This window comes from Chionomys nivalis, chromosome 4, assembly GCF_950005125.1.
Source record: "Chionomys nivalis chromosome 4, mChiNiv1.1, whole genome shotgun sequence".
NCBI lineage: Eukaryota > Metazoa > Chordata > Mammalia > Rodentia > Cricetidae > Chionomys > Chionomys nivalis.
In genome coordinates this window covers 36,084,052-36,105,753 of record NC_080089.1, presented here as the reverse complement: position 1 = coordinate 36,105,753, position 21,702 = coordinate 36,084,052, and the positions used below count along the sequence as shown (strand labels likewise).

At 38.7% G+C, this 21,702-nt stretch overlaps 1 protein-coding gene across 3 annotated transcripts in view; it reads left to right on the top strand.

Moving 5' to 3' along the window:
- Ccdc15 (coiled-coil domain containing 15) overlaps positions 1-21,596 on the top strand; it is a 72,284-nt gene extending 50,688 nt beyond the window's left edge. For all 3 annotated transcript variants that reach the window (XM_057768198.1, XM_057768197.1, XM_057768196.1), the window contains 4 exons: positions 15,863-16,039; positions 16,691-16,839; positions 18,472-18,625; positions 21,580-21,596. In XM_057768198.1, coding sequence (XP_057624181.1) covers positions 15,863-16,039; positions 16,691-16,839; positions 18,472-18,599 — 454 coding nt within the window. In that variant the 3' untranslated portion in view covers positions 18,600-18,625; positions 21,580-21,596. The remainder of the gene's footprint in view (positions 1-15,862; positions 16,040-16,690; positions 16,840-18,471; positions 18,626-21,579) is intronic.
- The last annotated feature ends 106 nt before the right edge of the window (positions 21,597-21,702 follow it).

Here is a 21,702-nt window from a genome sequence, read left to right as displayed (position 1 = left end):
AAGGTGTTATGCTGATTAAAATAAGACAGTATCTTATCTAAATGATTTGACACGGTGTCTGGAACATGATGCATTTTCAGTAGGTGTTAGTGTTATTATAAGAAACAAAAGAATATGTGAGAGCACAGAAACTGGTTTTAAACTAAAGTTGAGAGCCTGGGTGGCAGAAAGGGGAGACTTCCTAAACCTCAGTATTGAGGAATTACTAGGAATGGCATGAGATAAAGATGGAATTTGAATGGGGACGGGAATTGTAGGTTAAAGGACTAGCATTGCAGAAGTGGTGATTTGAGACAATATGATATTTCTAATGTAATCAGAGGTAAATAAATGGCAAGATTTGAGCCTTAAGACATAAAGACAAAATCATAAAGAGCTTAGTGTGTCAGGAGGAAGTTGGACTTTATACTGAGAACAGTCAGGAGCCCAATTAGAGGCATTATGGGAATAGATAAGACTAGCTGCTAGGAGTTTGTTGAAATAAGACAAGAAGAGAATGAAATTAATTTTAAAAGTATGGATTAAACCCTAATTGGGAGTTAGTTGCAGTACTACTGGGATCAGTTGGTTCAAACATCATTCATGGTAGCAGTAACCAGCAGTTGTTGAATGTTTACACCATTAGGTATGACATTGGATGCTTTAGAAGTATTAGCTCATTTGCTCATTTCAATGACTTGATAAGGTAGATTTTATCGCTTTTGTTCTAAGTGATCTGCCTAACATAAGATTACATCTAACCAGTGGCAAAACTGGGGCTTTGTCCCAGATTTGGTGGCTCCTTTGCCTAATTTTTAGAAATGTTTAACATGGCCTGTCACACATGAGTAGGCCAAGATGGTAAAGAGTAGAAGGTAGTTTTAAGAGAGGGATTTAAGGATGATACCTAAATCTGTGGCTTGTGCTTCCAAATGAATGAAGTACTGTTAAACACATCTCCCAAGAAAGAGATACATAAATAGAGGATAAATTTAAACTGGGGCCTATGGGCTTGAGGTATGAAAAAACATCCAGTAAATATTGCAGTAAGAAATGTTAAATTCTTCTTCCTATTATTATCATTATCATTGGAGATGAGAAGATAGAATCTATGTAGCTCAGGTTGGTCATGAAGTCTCTGTAGCCAAGGATGACCCTGAACTTCTGGACTCCCTACTTTTGCCTCCTGGGGGGCTGGGATCCCAGGTGTGAGCTGCCATGCTGAGTATCCAGCCAAGGGTTTATGCCATGCAAGCATCCTACCAACTGAGCTATATTCCCAAACCTTGTTAAATTAATTGGTAAGGAATAATTCTTTCAGAGTTATGAAATGGGAGTCATGGAAAATGTTGAACAGGAAAACAGTATGAACAAAGGCTGAGACTGTACTAGTGAGGCTTTAGGATTTAGTCTTGTGGAGCAAAGAGACAGACTTACATCTCCTTGAGAAGGTAGTTTTCTAGCAGAGTAGCTCTTCATTTATGAATAAGTCTGTTTCTCCATCTTAGAAGAATTCCTTTTATTTGAATGTATTATTATTGTTGGTACGTTTCTATAATTACACAGGAAGAAGGTTCAGGGTCAAAAGATAACCCCTATTTTTAGTTCTGTGTCTTTATTTTGGTTTCACTTTGTAAAGGATTAGTGATATGAATGGCCTTACAATGTGGAAGAGGACTGAGTTATAAGAAGAATATTGTAGAACATGATAGTACACACCTTTAATCCCAGCACTAGGCAGGCAGAGGCAGGTGGATCTCTGTGAGTTTAAGGCCAGGCTGGTCTATATATTGAGTTCTAAGCTAGCCAAAGCTACCTAGTGAGACCCTGTCTCAAACAAAGTAAAACAAAACCCCACAAAGTTTTGAGTTATTTCCTAAATTATCTTATTGTTTTTATTTTGTTTTACATACATATTCATAATGTTACCACTTTGTTTTTAGAGTATACTTCAGAAGTGTAAATATTAGTATCTACTTGTTTAGTTGTGCAAATGCCCAGTATATTGAATTTATAGACCAACTTGCAGTCTCTTGGATTCTTCTTTTTTTAGAAAAATTGACATTGGTTTCAGAATACTTTTCCTTATTACCAGAGAAATATTGTAATAGCAGTCATACCATTGTTTTGGCCTCCTCTGGCTTCTAGTAAAGGCGTGTTTGCATAAGACGCGTTGCAGACATTAGAGAATAGAAACTTGTTTATAGAGCATTTGTTTCTTTATTAACCTTTGTAGCACTATCATTTTGGATTTTATGCTCCTTTCTGAAAGTGCTCTGTGGTGGTTAGTCTTATCCTGAGAATTTTGACTACAATTATGGATTCTTCCCTGAGGAAATATCTCTGAGATATCCAGTGGAGATGTCAAATTGACAGTTAGACTTGGATCTCAAAGCCGTAATCTATGGCACTGCTATGGCTTTGTGAGTTACAGGTGACTGTGGGTGGTAACTGAAGCAGAAGCCATAGATTAAGACTGGGGTGAGAGAATGTCATGTCATGAGAAAGAAAATACCTACTGGAGCTTGAAGATAAGCTTGCAAGGCAGACAGGAAAGGATGGGTCCAGAGAGGGGCATGAGGAAACCTAGCAGCAGAAACAATGCACTCAAAGGCTGAGAAAAAAGTTTCAAGAAGGAAGGAGTAGTTAGCAAGTCAGTAAGGTCAGGAAAGTGTTCCCACAGTTCCTCGGCCTTTTTTTTTTTTTTTTTAATCAGTGTTTTAGACGTTTCCCCAACACACCTTCAAATCTTTGTATACAGATAGAATGCATTTTTGTTTATGTACTGTGGCTTTTTGGAGTGTCACAAAATATTGTAATACTTTAAATTACTTGTCCGTTTGGGACAGCATTGCCTATGCAGAGAAAGCATGCACCAAGTGGAGTAAATGACCTCAAAAAACTGTTTTTCACTGGAGTGCTCCGTCTGTAAGCCGTTTCAGAGTGGGTGAAGAAATGTAGAACTGGAGGCGGAAAGGTGAGATGACTGACTGAAGAGAAGGACATCTAAGTGGAGGCAGGGAGTCAGTTCACGTCGTCAGTTCTGTCCTAAGATTTCAGCCCAAATAAAGAGAACCATCCAAAGAAGAAGAACCTTCATATGAGATTGTTTATGATGCTGGTTGTAGTGCACAAGCTAACACATGGTTTGAATTTGATGATTATCTTTTCTGTTGTCATTCACTTGTCTCTGTTTATATTTCATCATTGAAAACCTCACTCTACTTCATCAGATTTGCTTTTATGACAAGGTCAGGAATTACTGACCATAACAAATTTGAATGTCCTCAAAGTATGTTTCTTAACTGGCTCTCTTTTGAAAAGTTCTTTGGTCAGTGGTCAGAACCCACTCATAGGCACTCCAAAAGAATGTTTTACTAGCCCCTGAGTGTTCTCAGTCCAGTCGAGTTGATCAAGAGGAGCCATTACAGAGCAGAGTTGGGGAGAAATACTTGCTGACCACCATGATGTTGCAGTTGTAACCCCCCTTAAAAGCCCAGGTCACCATAGCATAGTTTACAGTATAATAACTAAGAAGTAGTGAGCAGGGCTAAAGAGGTGGCTCAGTAGTAAGAGTGCTGACTGCTCTTTTAGAGGATCCAGGCTTGATTCCCAGGACCAGCATGGTACCTAAAAGCCATTTGTAACTCCAGTTCCAGGGGATCTAATGCTATCTTTTTACCTTGGTGGGTACCACATGCATGTGGTGCATGGACAAACATGCAAACTAAATACTCATACACATAAAAATAAAGAAATTTTTCTTTAAAAGTGAAAAAAAGAAAACACAAGTAATTTGGGCACTGGTGGCACACACATTTAATCCCAGCACTTGAGAGGCAGAGGCCGGTGGATCTCTGTGAGTTCGAGACCAACCTGGTCTACAGAGCAGGTTCCAGAACAGCCAGGGCTACACAGAGAAACCCTGTCTCCAAAAACAAAAACAGCAAAGAAGAAAACATAGATCCTAGCCAAGCACCAGTGATCTTAGGCTCGCCTGTTGAGTTGGCACTCTCAGTCTTTTCCTTCCGTTCTCTAACTTAGGTTGAGACCACGTAGGTTAAAGTCAGCACTGCCTCTGTGTGTGCCTGTGTGGGGTTTTTCCTCATCACCCAGCTCACATTCCCAAGTTCATTGCCTTTAAATCTTGATCTTCCCTGGTATAAAGAGATTCCCTGTGCCCAGATTGCAGTGAGATTTCTCACCTCTGCCCTATTACACCTTTATGTTGTGCTGCAGTTTCAGTCATACCATAAAAACGTTTTTATGCGCTTTAAGAAATACTCAGCTTAGATTTATAGGGGTAGCTCAGAAAATACTAGCAAATGTGGGAAGGCAGTTGTGAGAAAACCCTTGTATAACATGGCCTTGTTTTTCTCTCCTGGGAGTGGCTAGTGGTTAGCTATCAGAATACAGATGAGTTAACTGCACACTGACAGCATCCATGCCTATTTTTCTAGTGCCTGATCTTTTAGTTTTGTAGATTGGTGTCTAGATCTTAAATTTAACCTAACAAAATGGAGGCTTTAATTTTCTCCTGGAATTGACAGTCTGTCACACATAGATAGAGGCCTAGAATTTTTAGCAGTCTTGCTTTATTCAAGAAGCATGAGTCTAGGGGCTAGAGGGTTAAGAGTTAAGGGTTCCGTGGTTAAGAGCACTTGGTTGCTCTTGCAGAGGACCTGGTTGGGTTTCCAGTACCCACATGATGGCTTATAACCACTCCAGTTCCAGAGTATCTGACACTGATGTACATGTGTATATACATACAAAACACTTAGACACATAAAATAGAATAAATAAATCTTTGAAAAAGTATTTACCAGTACTGGGGTTACAGACACATGCTGTTGCACCTGACTTTTTTGTGGGTGCTAACAATCCAAACTCAGACTCTCATGCTGGTATGGCAAACACTTTACTGACTGAGACATCTCCCTAGCACCAAAAGTTGGTATGTTTTGACATGTATAGCACATGAAACCACCACCACCAGTGTCATGATAGTAAACATACCTGTTGTGCTGGCTAGTTTTATGTCAACTTGACACAGAGTCATCTTAAAGGACAGAACCACAACTGAGTAAATTACTCCATAAGGGCATTTTCTTAATTAGTGATTGATGGGGGAGGTCCTGGCCCATTGTGGATGATATTATCCCTGGGCTTGGTAGCCTTGGATTCTAAAAGAAAGCAGGGTGAGCACTCTAGAAAGCAGCAACTTCTGTGGCCTCTGCATGAGCTCCTGTCTCTAGGTTCCAGCCCTACTGGAGTTCCTGTCCTTACTTCCTTCAGTGATAGACTATGCTGTGGAAGTGACTGTCTCATAAATCCTTTCCTCTCCAACTTGCTTTTGGTCAAGGTCATACATAGCAATAGTAATCCTAACTAGGGCAGCTGTCACCCTCAGGACTTTTGTCATATGACCCTTGGCAGCCTTCTGCACCCTCTACCTCTTAACGCAGGCAACACTGGGTTGCATATTTTAGAGTTATATTCAAGTACACTTTGGAGATACTATGGGTTTGGTTCCCAACCACTGCAATAAAGTAAATATCACAAAAGACAGTCACTTGAATTGTATTCCCAGTGCATATAAAAGTTATCTTTATTTTATACTATAACATCACCTATTAAATGTGTAATAACATTGTATCTAAAAATATAGAATGTATACACTTTGATTAAACATACTTTAGTAGAAGGCGTGGTGGCGCACGCCTTTAATCCCAATTCTGGGGAGGCAGAGGCAGGAATATCTCTGTGATTGGAGGCCAGCCTGGTGTACAGAGCAAGTTCTGGGCCAACTAGGGTGACATAGTGAGACCCTGCCTCAAATAAATACTTTGTTAGTAAGAAATCTTGACAATCATCTGAGCCTTTAATTGTAATCTCTCTTTGTTAGTGGGATGTCTTGTCCTTGTGTTAATGACCGCTTACTTATCAGAATGAATGGTTACTGGATATTGAAATGGCTATGGGAGTTTTTATTATTTAAATTATTTTTATTTTGATACAGGGTCTCTCATTCATTTTGTAGTCCAGGCTAGATTAGAACTTTCTGTGTAACCCTTATCAAGCCTTATCTTTCTCACATACCCAAATTACCATACTTGGCTAACAGTTTCTTAGAATCAGGTACCATTAACTGACCCTTGTTTACATGAAAGGTATGTTTTGGCACATGGTACTACTTGATAGCATTTGCTCACAGTAATCCTTTCCAGAACACTTACAGCTACTTTTCCCAGGTCCATTAAATCTATCTATCCACAGGAAGTATGGGAATAATATTGATCTCTTTATATATCCCTATCAGAGCTCTTGGAGATCCAAGTTCATCATCAACAATGAGTAATTGTTTTTTTCCAGAAGAGCTTTTTGTTGTTTTTTTGTTTTCCCTAAGAAGTACTTATCGTCAGTCTTACCAAAAGCATTCTACAGATTCAATGCAATGTCCATCAAAATCCCAGCAAAATTCTTCAAAGACCTCAAAAGAATGGAACTCAACTTCATTTGGAAAGCAAAAAACTCAGGATAGCCAAAACAATCCTGAACAATAAAAGAATTTCTGGAGGCATCACAATCCCTGACTTTAAACTCTACTACAGAGCTACAGTACTGAAAACAGCCTGGTATTGGCATAAGAACAGACAGGAGGATCAATAGAACCGAATAGAAGACCCGAAGATCAATCCACTCATCTTCCAACACCTGATCTTTGATAAAGAAGCAAAAAATATCAAATGGAAAGAAGAAAGCATATTTAACAAGTGGTGCTGGCATAACTGGATATCAACATGTAGAAGAATGAAAATAGACCCATATCTATCACCATGCACAAAACTCAAGTCCAAATGGATCAAAGACCTCAACATAAAGCCAGCCACACTGAACCTTATAGAAGAGAACGTGGGAAGTACACTTGAACGCACTGGCACAGGGAACCGCTTCCTAAATATAACCCCAGCAGCACAGACACTGAGAGAAACAATTAATAAATGAGACCTCCTGAAACTGAAAAGCTTCTGTAAAGCAAAGGATATGATCAACAAGACAAAATGACAGCCTACAGAATGAAAAAGGATCTTCACTAACCCTGCATCAGACAGAGGTCTGATCTCCAAAATATACAAAGAACTCAAGATTGGACACCAAAAGATCACATAATCCAATAAAAAAAAAAGTGGAATACAGACCTAAACAGAGAACTCTCAACAGAGGAATCTAAAATGGCTGAAAGACACTTAAGGAAATGTTCAACATCCTTAGTCATCAGAGAAATGCAAATCAAAACAACTCTGAGATTCCATCTTACACCTGTAAGAATGGCCAAGATCAAAAACACTGAGGACAATTTATGCTGGAGAGATTGTGTGGAAAAGGGAACACATTGCATTGCTGGTGGGAATGCAAGCTGGTACAACCCCTTTGGATGTCAGTGTGGCGATTTCTCAGAAAATTAGGAAACAATCTTCCTCAAGACCCAGTAATACCACTTTTGGGTGTATATCCAAAGCATGCTCAATCGTGCCACAAGAACATGTGCTCAACCATGTTCATAGCAGCTTTGTTTGTCATAGCCAGTACCTGGAAACAACCTAAAGGCCCCTCCACAGAAGAATGGATAAGGAAAATGTGGTACATTTACACAGTTGAGTACTACACAGCAGAAAGAAATAACGACAGCTTGAATTTTGCAGGAAAATGGATGGAGCTAGAAAACATTATTTTGAGTGAGGTAACCCAGACACAGAAAGACAATTATCACATGTACTCACTCATAGGTGGTTTTTAACCATAAAGCAAAGAAAACCAGCCTACAAACCACAATCCCAGAGAACTTAGACAACAATGAGGACCCTCAGAGAGACTTACATAGATCTAATCTACATGGGAAGTAGAAATTAAAAAAAGACAAGATGTCCTGAGTAAATTGAGAGCATGGGGACCTTGGGGGAGGGTTGCAGTGGGGAGAGGAGAGGCAGGGAGGGGAGCAGAGAAAAATGTAGAGCTCAATAAGTATCAATAAAAAATGTATGTAAAAAAAGAAGTACTTCTCAACAGTAGGCTTAAACTACTCAGTGAATAGCCTGGGGATGTACCTCATTTGATAGACTGCTTGCCTAGCATATACACATCCCTGGGATGATCTCCAGCACCATGGAAACTACATGATGGCAACACACCTATGATTCCAGCACTTAGGAAGAGACAGGAGGACCAAAAGTCATCCTTGAAATCCATTTAGCCTTAGTCATCTTGACACAGCTGGGAGTGTTTTACGAGGAGAAGCCTCAATTGAAAATATACCTGGATCAAGTTTGTCTGTGGGTGTGTTTATGAGGAAATGTCTTGATTATTAATTTATGTAAGCAACCCAGCGCATTGTGAGTGGCATTGTTCCTTGGGCATGTAGTCCTAAGATGTATAAAAAGCTAACTAAACATGAGCCAGGGAGTGAGCTAGAGAGCAAGCCAGCAAGCTACGTTCCTCCATGGTTCTTACATTAGGTTCCTAGTTGACTTCCTGCCCTTGACTTCCCTTTGTGATGGACTGTGACCTTGAAGTATAACATTAAATAAAGTATTTCTTCCCTTAAGGAGGGATTGAAATGCTTTATCATAGCAACAGAAAGGAAACTAGAACATTTGGCTGCATGGGGAATTCCTGGCCAGCCTAAAACTCATGGAACTTGTCACGAAATTTCTTTCCAGTAAGGCTTTTAAATGGGTGCTTTGCCATTTAGGCTTTGTTCCATTAGAACACAAACCAAGTAGACCTAGTATAATCCTTCAGTCTCTAAGGATTTTCAGATTGGGAAATGAACATTGGCTTTAACTTGAGGGAGCTTTAGCCCCTAACCAGATAGCTTCATTCTTTGAAGCTCTGTAGACGGGCATTAAATAAAGTTTCAATGAAATTTGTATGCAGGCGTTAGTATGGGCATATATTATCTTTTCTCTTGGCTAAGTACCTGCCGAATAAGATAGGTATGTATTTCAGTCTTAAAGAAGTTGTCAAACTACTTTTCAAAGTGATTGTACCAGTTACTACAAGCACAGATAAGATGTAGATCCAACCCAGGTATTTCTTAAATTTAGCCTTGCACAAACTAAGGACATGAACAACATAGAGACAAATTATTTGCAAAAATGTAATATGAATTACCAAAAGTTATTATTTCTACCTGAAATATTATAAACACAGTTTTTACTACTCAAAACTCTATCAGCATTCTGAGCAAAGAGAATCTAACAACATATTAAGAGAGCAGCATAATATTACCAGGTGGGCTGTACCCCAGGGACAGAATTGGTTTAGCATTCAAAAGGAGGAATGGAGTTAGAGAGGGAGTGACCTCATGCAGGACCACATGCAAAATCCAATACCTATTAAAAAATTTTAAAAGCCTTTTCAACAAATTGGGAAGAGAATGGAATTTTTTTTGATACTGAACATCTATTGAAAATCTTACCACTAATATACTTGATATGAAAGGCTAAAGGCTTTCTTTCCAAATCCAAGGCTGCCCGTTCTCGTCACATCCATTCAAGTCATACTAGAGTTCTAGTCAGTGCAGTCTGGCAAGACAACGAAATAAAACAACTTAAACAAAGAAGTAGTGATAAAAGTGGCCTTTATTTGAAAATGACATGATCACTTTGTAAAATTCCAGTGGAGTTTTAAGGTTAATTGAGTAAGTTTGTAGGGCACATTATTGATGCCTAAAGCTAAATGTGCATTCCTGTGTGCTGCCAACATAAACAGACATTTCAATGCAGTATCATAGTAGACCAAAAATAGAGAGAATAGCGACTGGGGATTTAGTTGAGTAGTCGAGTGCTTACCCAGTGAGCACAAGGCCCTGGGTTCAGTCCTCAGCTCCAGAAGAGAAAACAGACAAAATATATTACTTTGTCATATGTATGATGAGAGATACTAACTTGCACTTCTGTTTTTTTCTGATTTGGGGTTATATTTGTTTTGGCCTAAGGGTAATACTAGTGTTAGAGAATATTTGAGAGGCAGTTTTTCTTCATCAGTCTTGTTGGATGAGTGTCAGCTAGTTTCATTTCTTCCTTAATCATTTGGTAGAATTTGCCTGTAAACCCATGTGGTTTTGTGCTTCTCATTGAGAAAAATCTCTTAACTGCAGTTTCATTATTGCTGATATGGGACTCTAATAATATGTACCTTTCACATTGTAACTGCATCCAAGTTGTCAATTTTTTGACATGAAATTGTCCTGAGCCTTCTATATTATAGTAGAATATGTAATGATAGCATTTTACTTTTTTATTAATAATTAGTGTCTTTTCCCTCACATTTAGACTGATTTAACAGTTATCAAAGAACTAACTTTTCAATTCAGTATTTTTTTCTGTTATCTTTGTTTTCCAGTTTGTTTCAGATCTCTATATTTCCTTTATTATTTCTTTTCTGATACTTATCTTGAACTTAATTTCTCTCTTTTTATAAAGTAGAAGCTAAGGTCTTTGATGTGGGGCCCTTTTTATTTTATTTTTCTAATATAGGCATTTAATGGTAGAAATTCCCTACTACATGCTCTCTTTTTAAAAATTTGTTTTATGTATATGGATATTTTGCTGCATGTATATCTGTGTACCATGTGTGTTCCTGCAGAGGCCAGAAAAGGCATCAGATCCCTTGGAACTGGAGTTACAGACAGTGTGACCTGGCATGTAGTGCTGGAAACCTAATGGGTGCTCTGGAAGAGCAGCCAGTGCTCTTCTTATTCCCTGAGCCCTTGCCTTACTAAATACTCTGTAGCTGTATAAATCATTTCACTGAGTTAAACTTTCCTTCTAAATTCCACTTTTTTTTTCTCATAAGTTATTTGGAAGTATATCATACAGTTCCCAAATATGTTGAATTTTCTAAGAATTTTTATTCATTTCTAATTTAATTCTATTATGATCAGAAAATATGCTGTGTACTACTTGAATCCTTTTGAATTTATTGACATTGGTTTTATAGTCTAGGGCAGTTGTTCTCAGCCTTCCTAATGCCACAGCCTTTTATTACAATTCCTCATGTTGTGGTGACCCCCCCAACCATAAAATTATTTTCATTGCTATTTCATAGCAGTAATTTTTGCTACTGCTATGAATTGATGTAAATATCGTTGTTTTCCAATGGTCTTAGGTAACCCCTGTGAAAGGGTCATTCAGTTCCCAAAGAGGTTGAAACCCACAGGTTGAGAACTGCTGGTCATAGGGTATTGTCTATGTTGACAAAATGTTCAATTTCAAGAGCTTTGCAATTGGAAAACTAGTATGCTTAAACTCTTATTCTGTAGATTCAGTTAGGTAAAATTGGTTCATAGAGTCTACTGTATCCTTCCCATTATTCTGTCTACTTACTGTGTCAGTAATTGAGGAAAAGACATTGACATTTTTGTGTACATTTCAGGTTTTTTTGGAGGAGGTGCTCGATCTGAAGGACTTGGGCCCCCCATGTACATTTCAATGTTTGTTTGTTTGTTCTTTGAGACAGGGTTTCTCTGTAGTTTTAGAATCTGTCCTGGAGCTAACTCTTGTAGACCAGGCTGGCCTTGAACTCACAGAGATCCACCTGCCTCTGCCTCCTGAGTGCTGGCATTAAAGGCGTGCGCCACCACCATCCAGCTATATTTCAATTTTTTAATGTTTCCTTATAGTTCTATCAGTTATTACCTTATACATATGTGCAGGTTCATGTATATTTTTGATATATATAAAATATATATGAATAAAGATCATTTTAAAAATATATGTATAGGTGTTTTGCCTGCATATATGTCTGTGCACCACTTGTGTATTTGATACATGAGGAGGCCAGAAAACAGTGTTAGATACCTTGAACTGGAGTTAAAGATGTTTGTGAACCATTGTGTGCCTGCTGAGAGCAGCCAATTTTCTTTCTTTTGTTTGTTTGTTTGGTTTTTTTTGTTTTCTGTTTTGTTTTGCAGCCTGTGTTCTTAACTGCTGAATCATCCCTCCAGACCCAAAAACATATTTTTTGTGTGTGGTACTGTGGATTTACTTACTCCCAAAGTCTTATGCTTGCTAAGCAAACCCTTTATTACTGAGCTGCTAAATCTTACGTACATTTTAATGTCTACTCTTGAGTTTTAAAATGTTTGGGATATAGGCTAATTGTGGTGTATAATCCCAGCAGCCTTAATCCTAGCACTGGGGAGACAGAGGCAGGTGGAGCTGTCTGAGTTCAAGGCCAGGCTGGTCTGTGCTGTGAGTTCCAAGCCAGCCAGACTTAACATGATGAAACACTGTCTCAAAAATAGAAAAAAGTGGGGGAGTGGTTCTGCATCTGTGCCCTTCTTTATATCTCATAATTTTCTTTGCTCTGAGATACATACTGGCTGATATCATATATACATATATATGATCTATACTTGATATATTTGCACATATATGCTTCCTTTTAACTGCTCAAGTATACTGTACCTTTTTAAAGTCAAAGTCATTTTATTTTTAAGTTTTTATTTATTCATTTAATGTATATAGGTGTTTGTGTGTGTGAGAGAGAGAACGTGTGTGTGTGTGTAAGAGAGAGAGAGAGAGAGTGAGAGAGAGAGAGAGAGTGCAAGCATGTATGTGGTACCATGTACATACTATGTGCAAGGAGGCCAGAAGAGAATATCAGGTTCTCTGGGACTGGAGTTGTTAGCCACCATGTTGGTGCTAGGATTGAATCATGGGTCTGGAAGAAAAACCAGTGTTCTTACCCTCAAAGGCATCTTTCCAGCCCATGCTTTTACTTTTTAAAAAGACTTCAAATTGTTTTCCATAGTGGCATGCCATTTTGAATTTCATTAACAAGGTTTTCAATTTCTCATATTCTTTTACTTTTTGTTCTCAGGCAAAGTTTTGCTATTTGCCCAAGCTAGACTTGAACTTGTGATCCTCATTTCTTGACTTCTCGAGTAACTGGGGCTATAGATACACACTACCATGCATGGTTCTCATATTTTCTTTTTCTTTCTGTTTTTTGAGACAGAACCTCAGTGTAGCTCAGACTAGCCTTGAACTCCTAATCCTTTCGCCTCTGCCCCCTAGATGTTAGAATTACAGAAATGTACCATGTCCAGTTTTATGTGATCTGGAAGTTAAACCCAAGCCTTCCTGTATGTTAAGCAAGCACTCCACCCACTGCAGGACATCCCCAGCTCTTTGGGGTTTTTAATGTAGCAATCCTGGTCGATATTAAATGATGTTTTTGTTGTTGTTGTTGAAACAAGGTCTCTCTACATATCTGTCTTAGAACTCAGTATACAGACCAGGCTGGCCTCAATAGAGATCCTCCTGCCTCTGCATCTGAAGGGCTAGGGTTAAAGGTGTGCACCACCATACCTGGCTAGATGATTTTATCTTTGTTGTAATTTTGGGTTGCATTTTCTTGATAGTGAGTGATGTTATTGTTGCACACACATCTTGGCCCATTTGTATATCATCTTTGGAGATATGGCTGTGGAATTTCTTTTCCAGATTTTTAATCTGACCTATTTAATCTGCTTTTTAATTAGCACCCCCTTTGCTGTGATTCATCTTAGAGTTTCTGTCTTTATGCTTACACATTTACATATATGACAGAATCGTAGTTAGCATATTTTTCTCTCAGAAATTGCGTCTTTCAACCCTGGAAGATTTATGTCAGTCTTTTTCATGTTACTTCTTGTTGTTCAATACAGGGTCTCACTATGTAGCACAGGCTGACCTGGAAACTCACGTATAGCTCAGGCTGGCCACACATGAGATGATTCTCCTGCTTCAGCCTGTTGGATGCCAAGGCGTATATGTGCCACCATGCCCAGCAGATTTTATTTTTGAACATATAAGATATGACTAATAACCATGAGAATGTCATTCTGTGTAATTCTAACACAACAGTGTTAAATGATCTTGATTATTCTGCTCATAACGAATTACTTCCCTGCCTCTTTCCATACTTGGTGTCTTAGTCACTGTTCTATTGCTGTGAAGAGACACCATAACCATGGCAACTCTTATAAAAGAAAACATTTCATTGGGGGTTTTACAGTTTCAGAGGTTTAGTTCATTATCATCATGATGAGGAACATGGCAGAGTGCAGGCAGGTGCTGGAGCAGTAGCTGAGAGTCTACATCCTGGTCCATAAACAGAGGGGGGGAAGGAGGGAAGACTGAGAGAGACTGTGGTCTTTTATCTTTTTTTTTTTTTTTTTTTTTTGAGACAGGGATTCTCTGTAGTCCTAGCTATCCTGGAACTCACTCTGTAGTCCAGGTTGGCCTCTAATTCAGAGATCTACCTGCTGGGATTAAAGTGCTGGGTTTAAAGGTATGCACCACCATGCCAGGTTTAGGATTTTTGAAAATCAAAACACATCCTCAGTTAAATAATTTCTAGGGCCATACCTCCTAATCTTTTGAAATAGTGCCACTCCCTGGTGGCACTTGAAATTTGTGTCCCTTGAAATTTGTGACCCTGTGGGGGCCATTCTCATTTAAACCACCACACTTGGTAATTTTTGGTTGGATATCTGTACTGTTTGGGTTTTTTTTTTTCAGTGTAACACAAACTTAGACACATCTTGGTAAAGGGAATCTAATTGAGAAAATGCCTCTGTAAGGTTAGCCTATAGGTAAGTCTTTGGCATATTTTCTTGATTAATGATGGATGTGGGAGGGCCCACCTCACTGTAGGTGGTGCTAACTTTGGACAGGTGGGCCTAAATTATTTAAGAGAGCAGTCTGAGCAAGCCAGGAGACGAAAGCCAATAATTAGCCTTCCTCCATGGCTTCTGCTCCTATCTCTGCCTCTAGGTTCCTGCCTTGAGTTACTGCCCTCACTGATGGACTGTGACTTCCGAGTTATAAGATGCAAAACAGACCCTTTCCTCCCGAAACTTGCTTTTGGTTATGGTGTTTATCACAGTAGAAACCCTAAGACAATATTTAACATTGTGTTTTTTACCTTTAGGTTGGTAAATATATTGCTATTACAATGTGTTTTACTCAAATCTACCAGGTTCCATTTGAATTCTCCTCCCCCTGCAATATTGCCTAGGTTAGCAATATTTGAAGGTTGGCAGTAATTGGAATTGCTTTTTTGTCTGTCATCTTCTAGGGACAACTGTGGTTTTGTGGTTGATATTAGTGTCATGAAAGCTGTTGTTTATTTCATTTTATTGTGTTTGCCTTTAAGTTTCTTTGATGTGAGGACAAATCTGTACCTGTTAAAGCATTTTGATAGTGGCAAATGTCCTGCCTACCAGTTTTAACCTGAGCCTGTTCTTGTGCTGGGATTCTAACAGAAAATGTCTTACTGGCAACTTCTCGTTTCCCTTTGAGAGGCAATTTATATAGATTAGAAGATAAACTCGGGGCTGGAGAATGGCTCAGTGGTTAAGAGCACTGACCATTCTGGCCTTTCTTCCAAAGGACCCCAATTCAATTCTCAGTTCCCACATGACAGTTCACACCTGTCTGTTACTCCAATTCCAGAGGATGTGGCAATTCTCACACAGACATATATGCAAGCAAAACCCCAACATACATATATAAACTCAGGTCAGCCAGCACAAACACTTTTTAAAATGCTCTTGCGGGCATGAGGGAGGGCACACCTTTAATCCTAGCACTAGGGAGGCAGAGGCAGGCAGATCTCTGTGAGTTCAAGGACAGCCAGAGCTATACAGAGAAACGGTTTCTAAATAAATAAATAAATAAATAAATAAATAAATAAATAAATAGTTCTTGGGTTGCTAAATTGATTTTGTGTTGTCCTTTTTTGAGTGAACTTCTTGAGTTATTTGTATAAGGAAGCTAATTTTAAATAACAGCTTTTAAAAATTCCTAAATATGTTTTGTTTCATTTTCAGAATTAAGAGAAGGAAAGAGCAGCAGCGCCATGCTGAAGAGCAGAGGCTCCTGAGAGCGCACTGTCGTGAAGAGCCTTGTTCAGAGCAGAAGATAAGTGATGTCTTAGCCCAGCTACAGCTTGAAGAAATGAAAGGAGCCAGAGAGAAACAGCACCAGAGAGAAAAAGAATATGTAAGGTGAATTTAAACATTCTGTATGAAATTCTGGCTCTAGAAGAGACAGAAAGTAGGCTTTCTCATATTCCTTAAGAGACTTGGTGTAGCTAGGCAGTGGTGGTGCACACACCTTTAATCCCAGCACTCAGGAGGCAGAAACAAGAGGATCTTTGAGTTAGAAGTTAGCCTGGTGTACAGAGCAAGTTCCAGGACAGCCAGGGCCACATACAGAAACCCTGTTTCAAAACCAAAGAGAGAGAAAGAAAGACAGACACTTTTGATTTGTCTTCTCATTTACTTTTCCTCATTTAGGTTGGATACTCCATTGCTGTTTGATTGGCTAGTACATCTTTTTTTTTTTTTTTTTTTTTCTGGTTTTTCGAGACAGGGTTTCTCTGTGGTTTTGGAGCCTGTCCTGGAACTAGCTCTTGTAGACCAGGCTGGCCTCGAACTCCCAGAGATCCGCCTGCCTCTGCCTCCCGAGTGCTGGGATTAAAGGCGTGCGCCACCACCGCCCGGCTGGCTAGTACATCTTGAGACTAGCACTGTGTTGTGCTATTTCCTACTACATAGGAAGAGTCGGGGTACAGAGCAGTGAAAAGCAGTATAAAATCAGGATTTGTGCTTGTTCTCCTAGTAGTTGATTGACCTGACCACACTGTACTTTTATAGATATGTAGAAGCTTTGCGAGCCCAGGTCCAGGAGAAAATGAAGCTGTATAATATTACTTTGCCTCCATTATGTTGTTGTGGTCCTGATTTTTGGGATGCTCATCCTGATACCTGCGCCAACAATTGCATTTTCTATAAAAACTACAGAGGTAAGTATCTTAAGGAATTACTATTAAGTCCTAATAGTAATTAAAATTGTGTGTGTGTGTGTGTGTGTGTATAGTGATTATGGTTATTTAGAATTTAAGAACTTACTATATATTTATATATAAGAGAATTTTATATATACCTTTATAAAACAACTATGTGAGACAATGAAAATTGTTATAGTTTCATTTCTGGTTAGTCCTTTTTATGATAGAGAAGCATTTCCAACTCATTACATTATATATAAGAGGACTTGGGCTCCAGATCTTCCCCTAGTTGAACATTATTAAGAGTTTGTCCTTTATGGCTAAATTAAGAGTGTTATTCGCATATTTTAATTGTGTCTAATAAAAACTTACAAGCGTATATCCATATTAGGCTCTAGGCAGAGGCTGTTCATTCATTTTCTGGCCACCCAGATCTGAAATAATCACACTGAAACTATATTAATTGCAACACTGCTTGACCAATCCCTTAGGCATATTGCCTGCTAGCTCTTATATCTTAAATTAACCCATCTCTATTAATCTGTGCATCATCATGAGGTTGTGGCCTACCAGCAAGGTTCCAAGTAGGAGCTACATGGCGTCTCACTGACTCTGCCTTCTTTCTTCTTCTGTCTGCTTAGAATTCGTGCCTTGCTCTATTCTGCTAAGCCACTGGCCAAAACAGCTTTTTTATTAACCAATGACAATAAAACATATTCACAGCATACAGAGGGGAATCCCACATCATTCGACTGTTTATTCCGCTGGTGAAACAGAGAAGGATAAGGACCTCTGTCAAGAGTCCCAAGTAGCCAAGCCGTGATGGCACAGACCTTTAATCCCAGCACTTGGGAAGCAGAGGTAGGCAGATCTCTATAAGTCAGAGGCCAGCCTAGTCTACAAAGCTTAATTCCAGGACTGTTACATAGACAAACCCTGTCTGGAAAAACAAACAAACAAACAAACAAAAAACTGTCCCAACCTGAGAGAATAGAATCATTCTTGTAGTTGCTAATGTTTCTTGTCCATCACTAAATGGACTTACAGAACATAGGAGCTCGGTCAGCCTCACATAACACTGAAAATGTTGCCAGTGTTTCCATTGTTGGTGTGCTTCATCTCTGTGATATGAATGTGTCCATCCTATGAATCTTATCATTCCCTTACTTTAAAAGTTCTCCTCATAACAGTGAAAGCATGATATATTTTATGTACTTCTCTTTGGTCTCAGGCCACACTGCAGCCTCACCAAACTTCTTCGTACACTTCTGCATCTCATCCGCTTTGTTCTCTACCTGTAATGCCTGCTTTTCTCTCCTTCTGTCAATCCCCAAAGCCCACTTTAAATGGCACAGCTTCTCAAATCCATCCAGTGTTCCCTATTTGTTGGTTCATATCTGTCTCCTATTATTGTGACCGTTTGTTCGTGCCTGTGGTGTGTGGAAGTACTGCCCTGCAACTTTAACTCTGCTGCCATTTTCTGTATTCTCTTTCCTTTGCTTACAGAGTGCTTGCTCTATTCTAAGTATTCAATAAACATTTATTCAGTGGCATTATGGGTAAAGAAGTGTTACTGATAGGAAAAATAAGTAGGAGAGTTGTATAGAATCTGACTTTATTCATTGTTGTGCAATCCTTCATTTGCAGCATATAATCGGGCCTTACATTCAGTCATCAACTCTTCTGATATCTCTGAGGGGAACGCGACTCTTCGAAATGCTATTCGTAATTTTGCTTCTGTACATAGACGGACTTCAAAAAAAAGTCTACAATAAGAGTCTGAAATCAGTGCCAATGACTGGTAGTATTTCCACCTTCCTTTACAATCAACCACACAAAAAATGATTCAGGAAAGCTGTTAAAGTGTATAAGATGTATTATTAGCTGAAGGAAACCAGTCCCACATAGTAATTGTCTATAGCTAGGTATCTGCCTTGGGACCAGCACGGAAAGTTGAATGCCAAACTTGTCTCGCATTTAATATGAACCACTGGAACCATTATTTTAAAAGTGATTAGAAAGTAGTGTTTCTTAGTTTTTGCTGGCTTTTTTTAAATGTTCATTTAGTGTTCTTTGTCTAATTAGAGAAACTCATGAGAAGTCTTTGAGGTTATATTACTCTCGTCCTGCTAAAATTGTGCTTTTGAGTCTTGACAGTATTGAAAGTGTCAGGATGAAGCAGAAGAGGAACGGGCTTCTAGCACTAATGGTTGTCTGTATTGCTGTTGGCTTTTCTGCTTTTGTATAGTAATTAGAGGTGAAGCAAGTTTGGATTTGGTATACTTTAAAATGATTTTTTCCTCCTGCTTCTTTTACTTTTTAAGTTATTACCTTTTTTCTCAGTCAGTGACATTGAAGACAGGACTTTTTAATTTCATTTTTATTCTAACTTTTTGAGTTTTTTTTTACTTTATGTATATGAGTGTTTACCTGAATGTATGTCTGTGTGCTGTGTGTGTACGTTGCCTTTGGAGACCAGACGAAGGCATCAGATCCCCAGGGGCTGGAGTTAGAGATGTTGTTATGTGCCAAGGGAGTGCAGAGAATACTGAACCTGGGTCCTTTGAAAAAACAGCTAGTGTTTGTAGCTGCCGAGTCTTCTCTTCAGCCCTGATTTATTACAACTATATAATTTTTACTGCCAAAAAGTCAAACTCTAACTTTTTAATATCTTTTATGTGAAATAATTATGATTAAATTTTTTTCTTTTTTCCAAGACATGATTTCTCTGTAGCCCTGGCTGTCCTGGAACTCACTCATTCTGCAGACCAGGCTGTCCTTGAACTCAGAGATCCTCCTGCCTCTGCCCCCACCCCCAGTGCTGATGATTAAATTCCAAAAGATATACATGAGATCAAGGAGTAAAGTTCTGCTTCATTTGTCTTAAAAAAAAAAAAATGTCCTGAATGACGTACCTAAAACAAAGGAAATAAATATTGCCGTGGTTATTATAAATTTGTTATTTTTTCACATTATTTCTTGACTGCTCTTCCAGAGGACCCAGGTTCGATTCCTGGCACCTACGTGGCAGCTCACAATTGTCTGTAACACCAATTTCAGGAAATACAATACCTTCACATAGACATGCATGCAGGCAAAACACCAGTGCACATGAATTAAAAATTAATTAATTTAAAGAACAGCACTTAGACTATGTCACAAAAAAATAAACAAAGGCCTTCACTTCTAGGCAGGCTATTGAAAAAGAGTCTAAGTTACATGAATGAGAAGATTAACAAGTTATTTAACTATATTAATTAATTGTCCAGTTTGATCAGAATCCTTGAAGTAAGTATATATTTTATTTGTTGTTAACAAATTATATTTTAATAGTTCTATTTAGATATGATTTCCTATAAATAGGTCACCAATTTAAAATACACAGCCCAGTGGCTTTTAGTCCATTCACAACCATTTTTAAAGAAGACTCCATGATCTAGCAGTTCTGCTTCCACCCAGAAGTGTGAAAGCACCAGAAATCCTATCTGAAGCAGGCTTGCACACTTCACTTGTAGTAACATCACTCAGAACAGCCGTATGTGTGTGGATGAATGGAGGGTTAACAGTCTGTGCGCACTTGCGGCAGAAGGGTTCTCAGGCTTCAGAAAAGATTCCTGTCCCATGTTGCAACCAACGCTGTGCTAAGTGAAATAAAGCAATCACCAAAGACAAGTATTACAGTGCTGTACATGGGAGCTTCAGAAAGTAGTCAGGTTCTCAGAAATAGTAAAGTGGAGGGCTGGAGAGATGGCTCAGTGGTTAAGAGCATTACCTGCTCTTCCAAAGGTCCTGAGTTCAATTCTGGCAACCACATGGTGGCTCACAACCATCTGTAATGATGTCTGGCGCCCTCTTCTGACCTGCAGACACACACACAGAATATTGTATACATAATAAATAAATAAATAAATAAATAAATAAATAAATAAATAAATAAATAAATAAAAGAAATAGTAAAGTGGTACTTTGTGGAAGCTGGCGTTAAGAGGACGTGAGGCGTTGTCATGTAATGGCATAGAGTTTTAGTTTTCCTGGATGAAAATGCCCTAGAAGTCTGTTTCACAAAGTGTGAATATGCTTAATTGCTGAACTGTACACTTAAAATGTGTACAATGCTAGTTTAGTTTATGTGATTTTTTTTTAAAAAAAAAATCTTTTTTAAGCCATTTTATTTTTAAATTTTAATTATTATTTATCAGGGGGTGAGTCCGAGGGCTATCAGATCACCTGGAACTGGAGTTGTGAGCTGTCTGATGTGGGTGCTGGGAATTGAACTCAGGTCTTTTGCAAGAACATTATGTGCTCTTAACCATTGAGTCATTTCCCCAGCTCCTAGTTGATGTGATTTTTAATTTATTTTTTTGTTTTTGGTTGGTTGGTTGGTTTGATTTTCTGAGACAGGATTTTCTCTGTAGCTTTGGAGCCTGTCCTGGAACTAGCTGTTGTAGATCAGGCTGGCCTCAAACTCACAGAGATCCACCTGCCTCTGCCTCCTGAGTGCTGGGATTAAAGGCATGCACTACCACCTCCCTGCAATGTGACTTTTTTAATATGTAATTTTTTAGCTTCAAAAACACTGCAGCTAAAGCATACAAAAATTATGCTTAGGTACAGAGGGTTCTTGAACATGGCGTTGATGAGATGTTTCTTTGCTAACAATGAAGAATTCTGCAGTTTATCTAAAAACTAATGTATATCTACTTTGCAAAACTTAAAAAACCAAACACTTCTCATGCTAGCTTCTCTTTTTCACAGCTAAAAAATGTCAGCAGAATGTTGTGTCACATAGAAAGGCAGCAAGACAACCTGAAGCTACTGGGAGCCATCCCTGTGTCAACAGATTTAGCCTCACAGTGCACACCTTGAGCTACAGCCCTT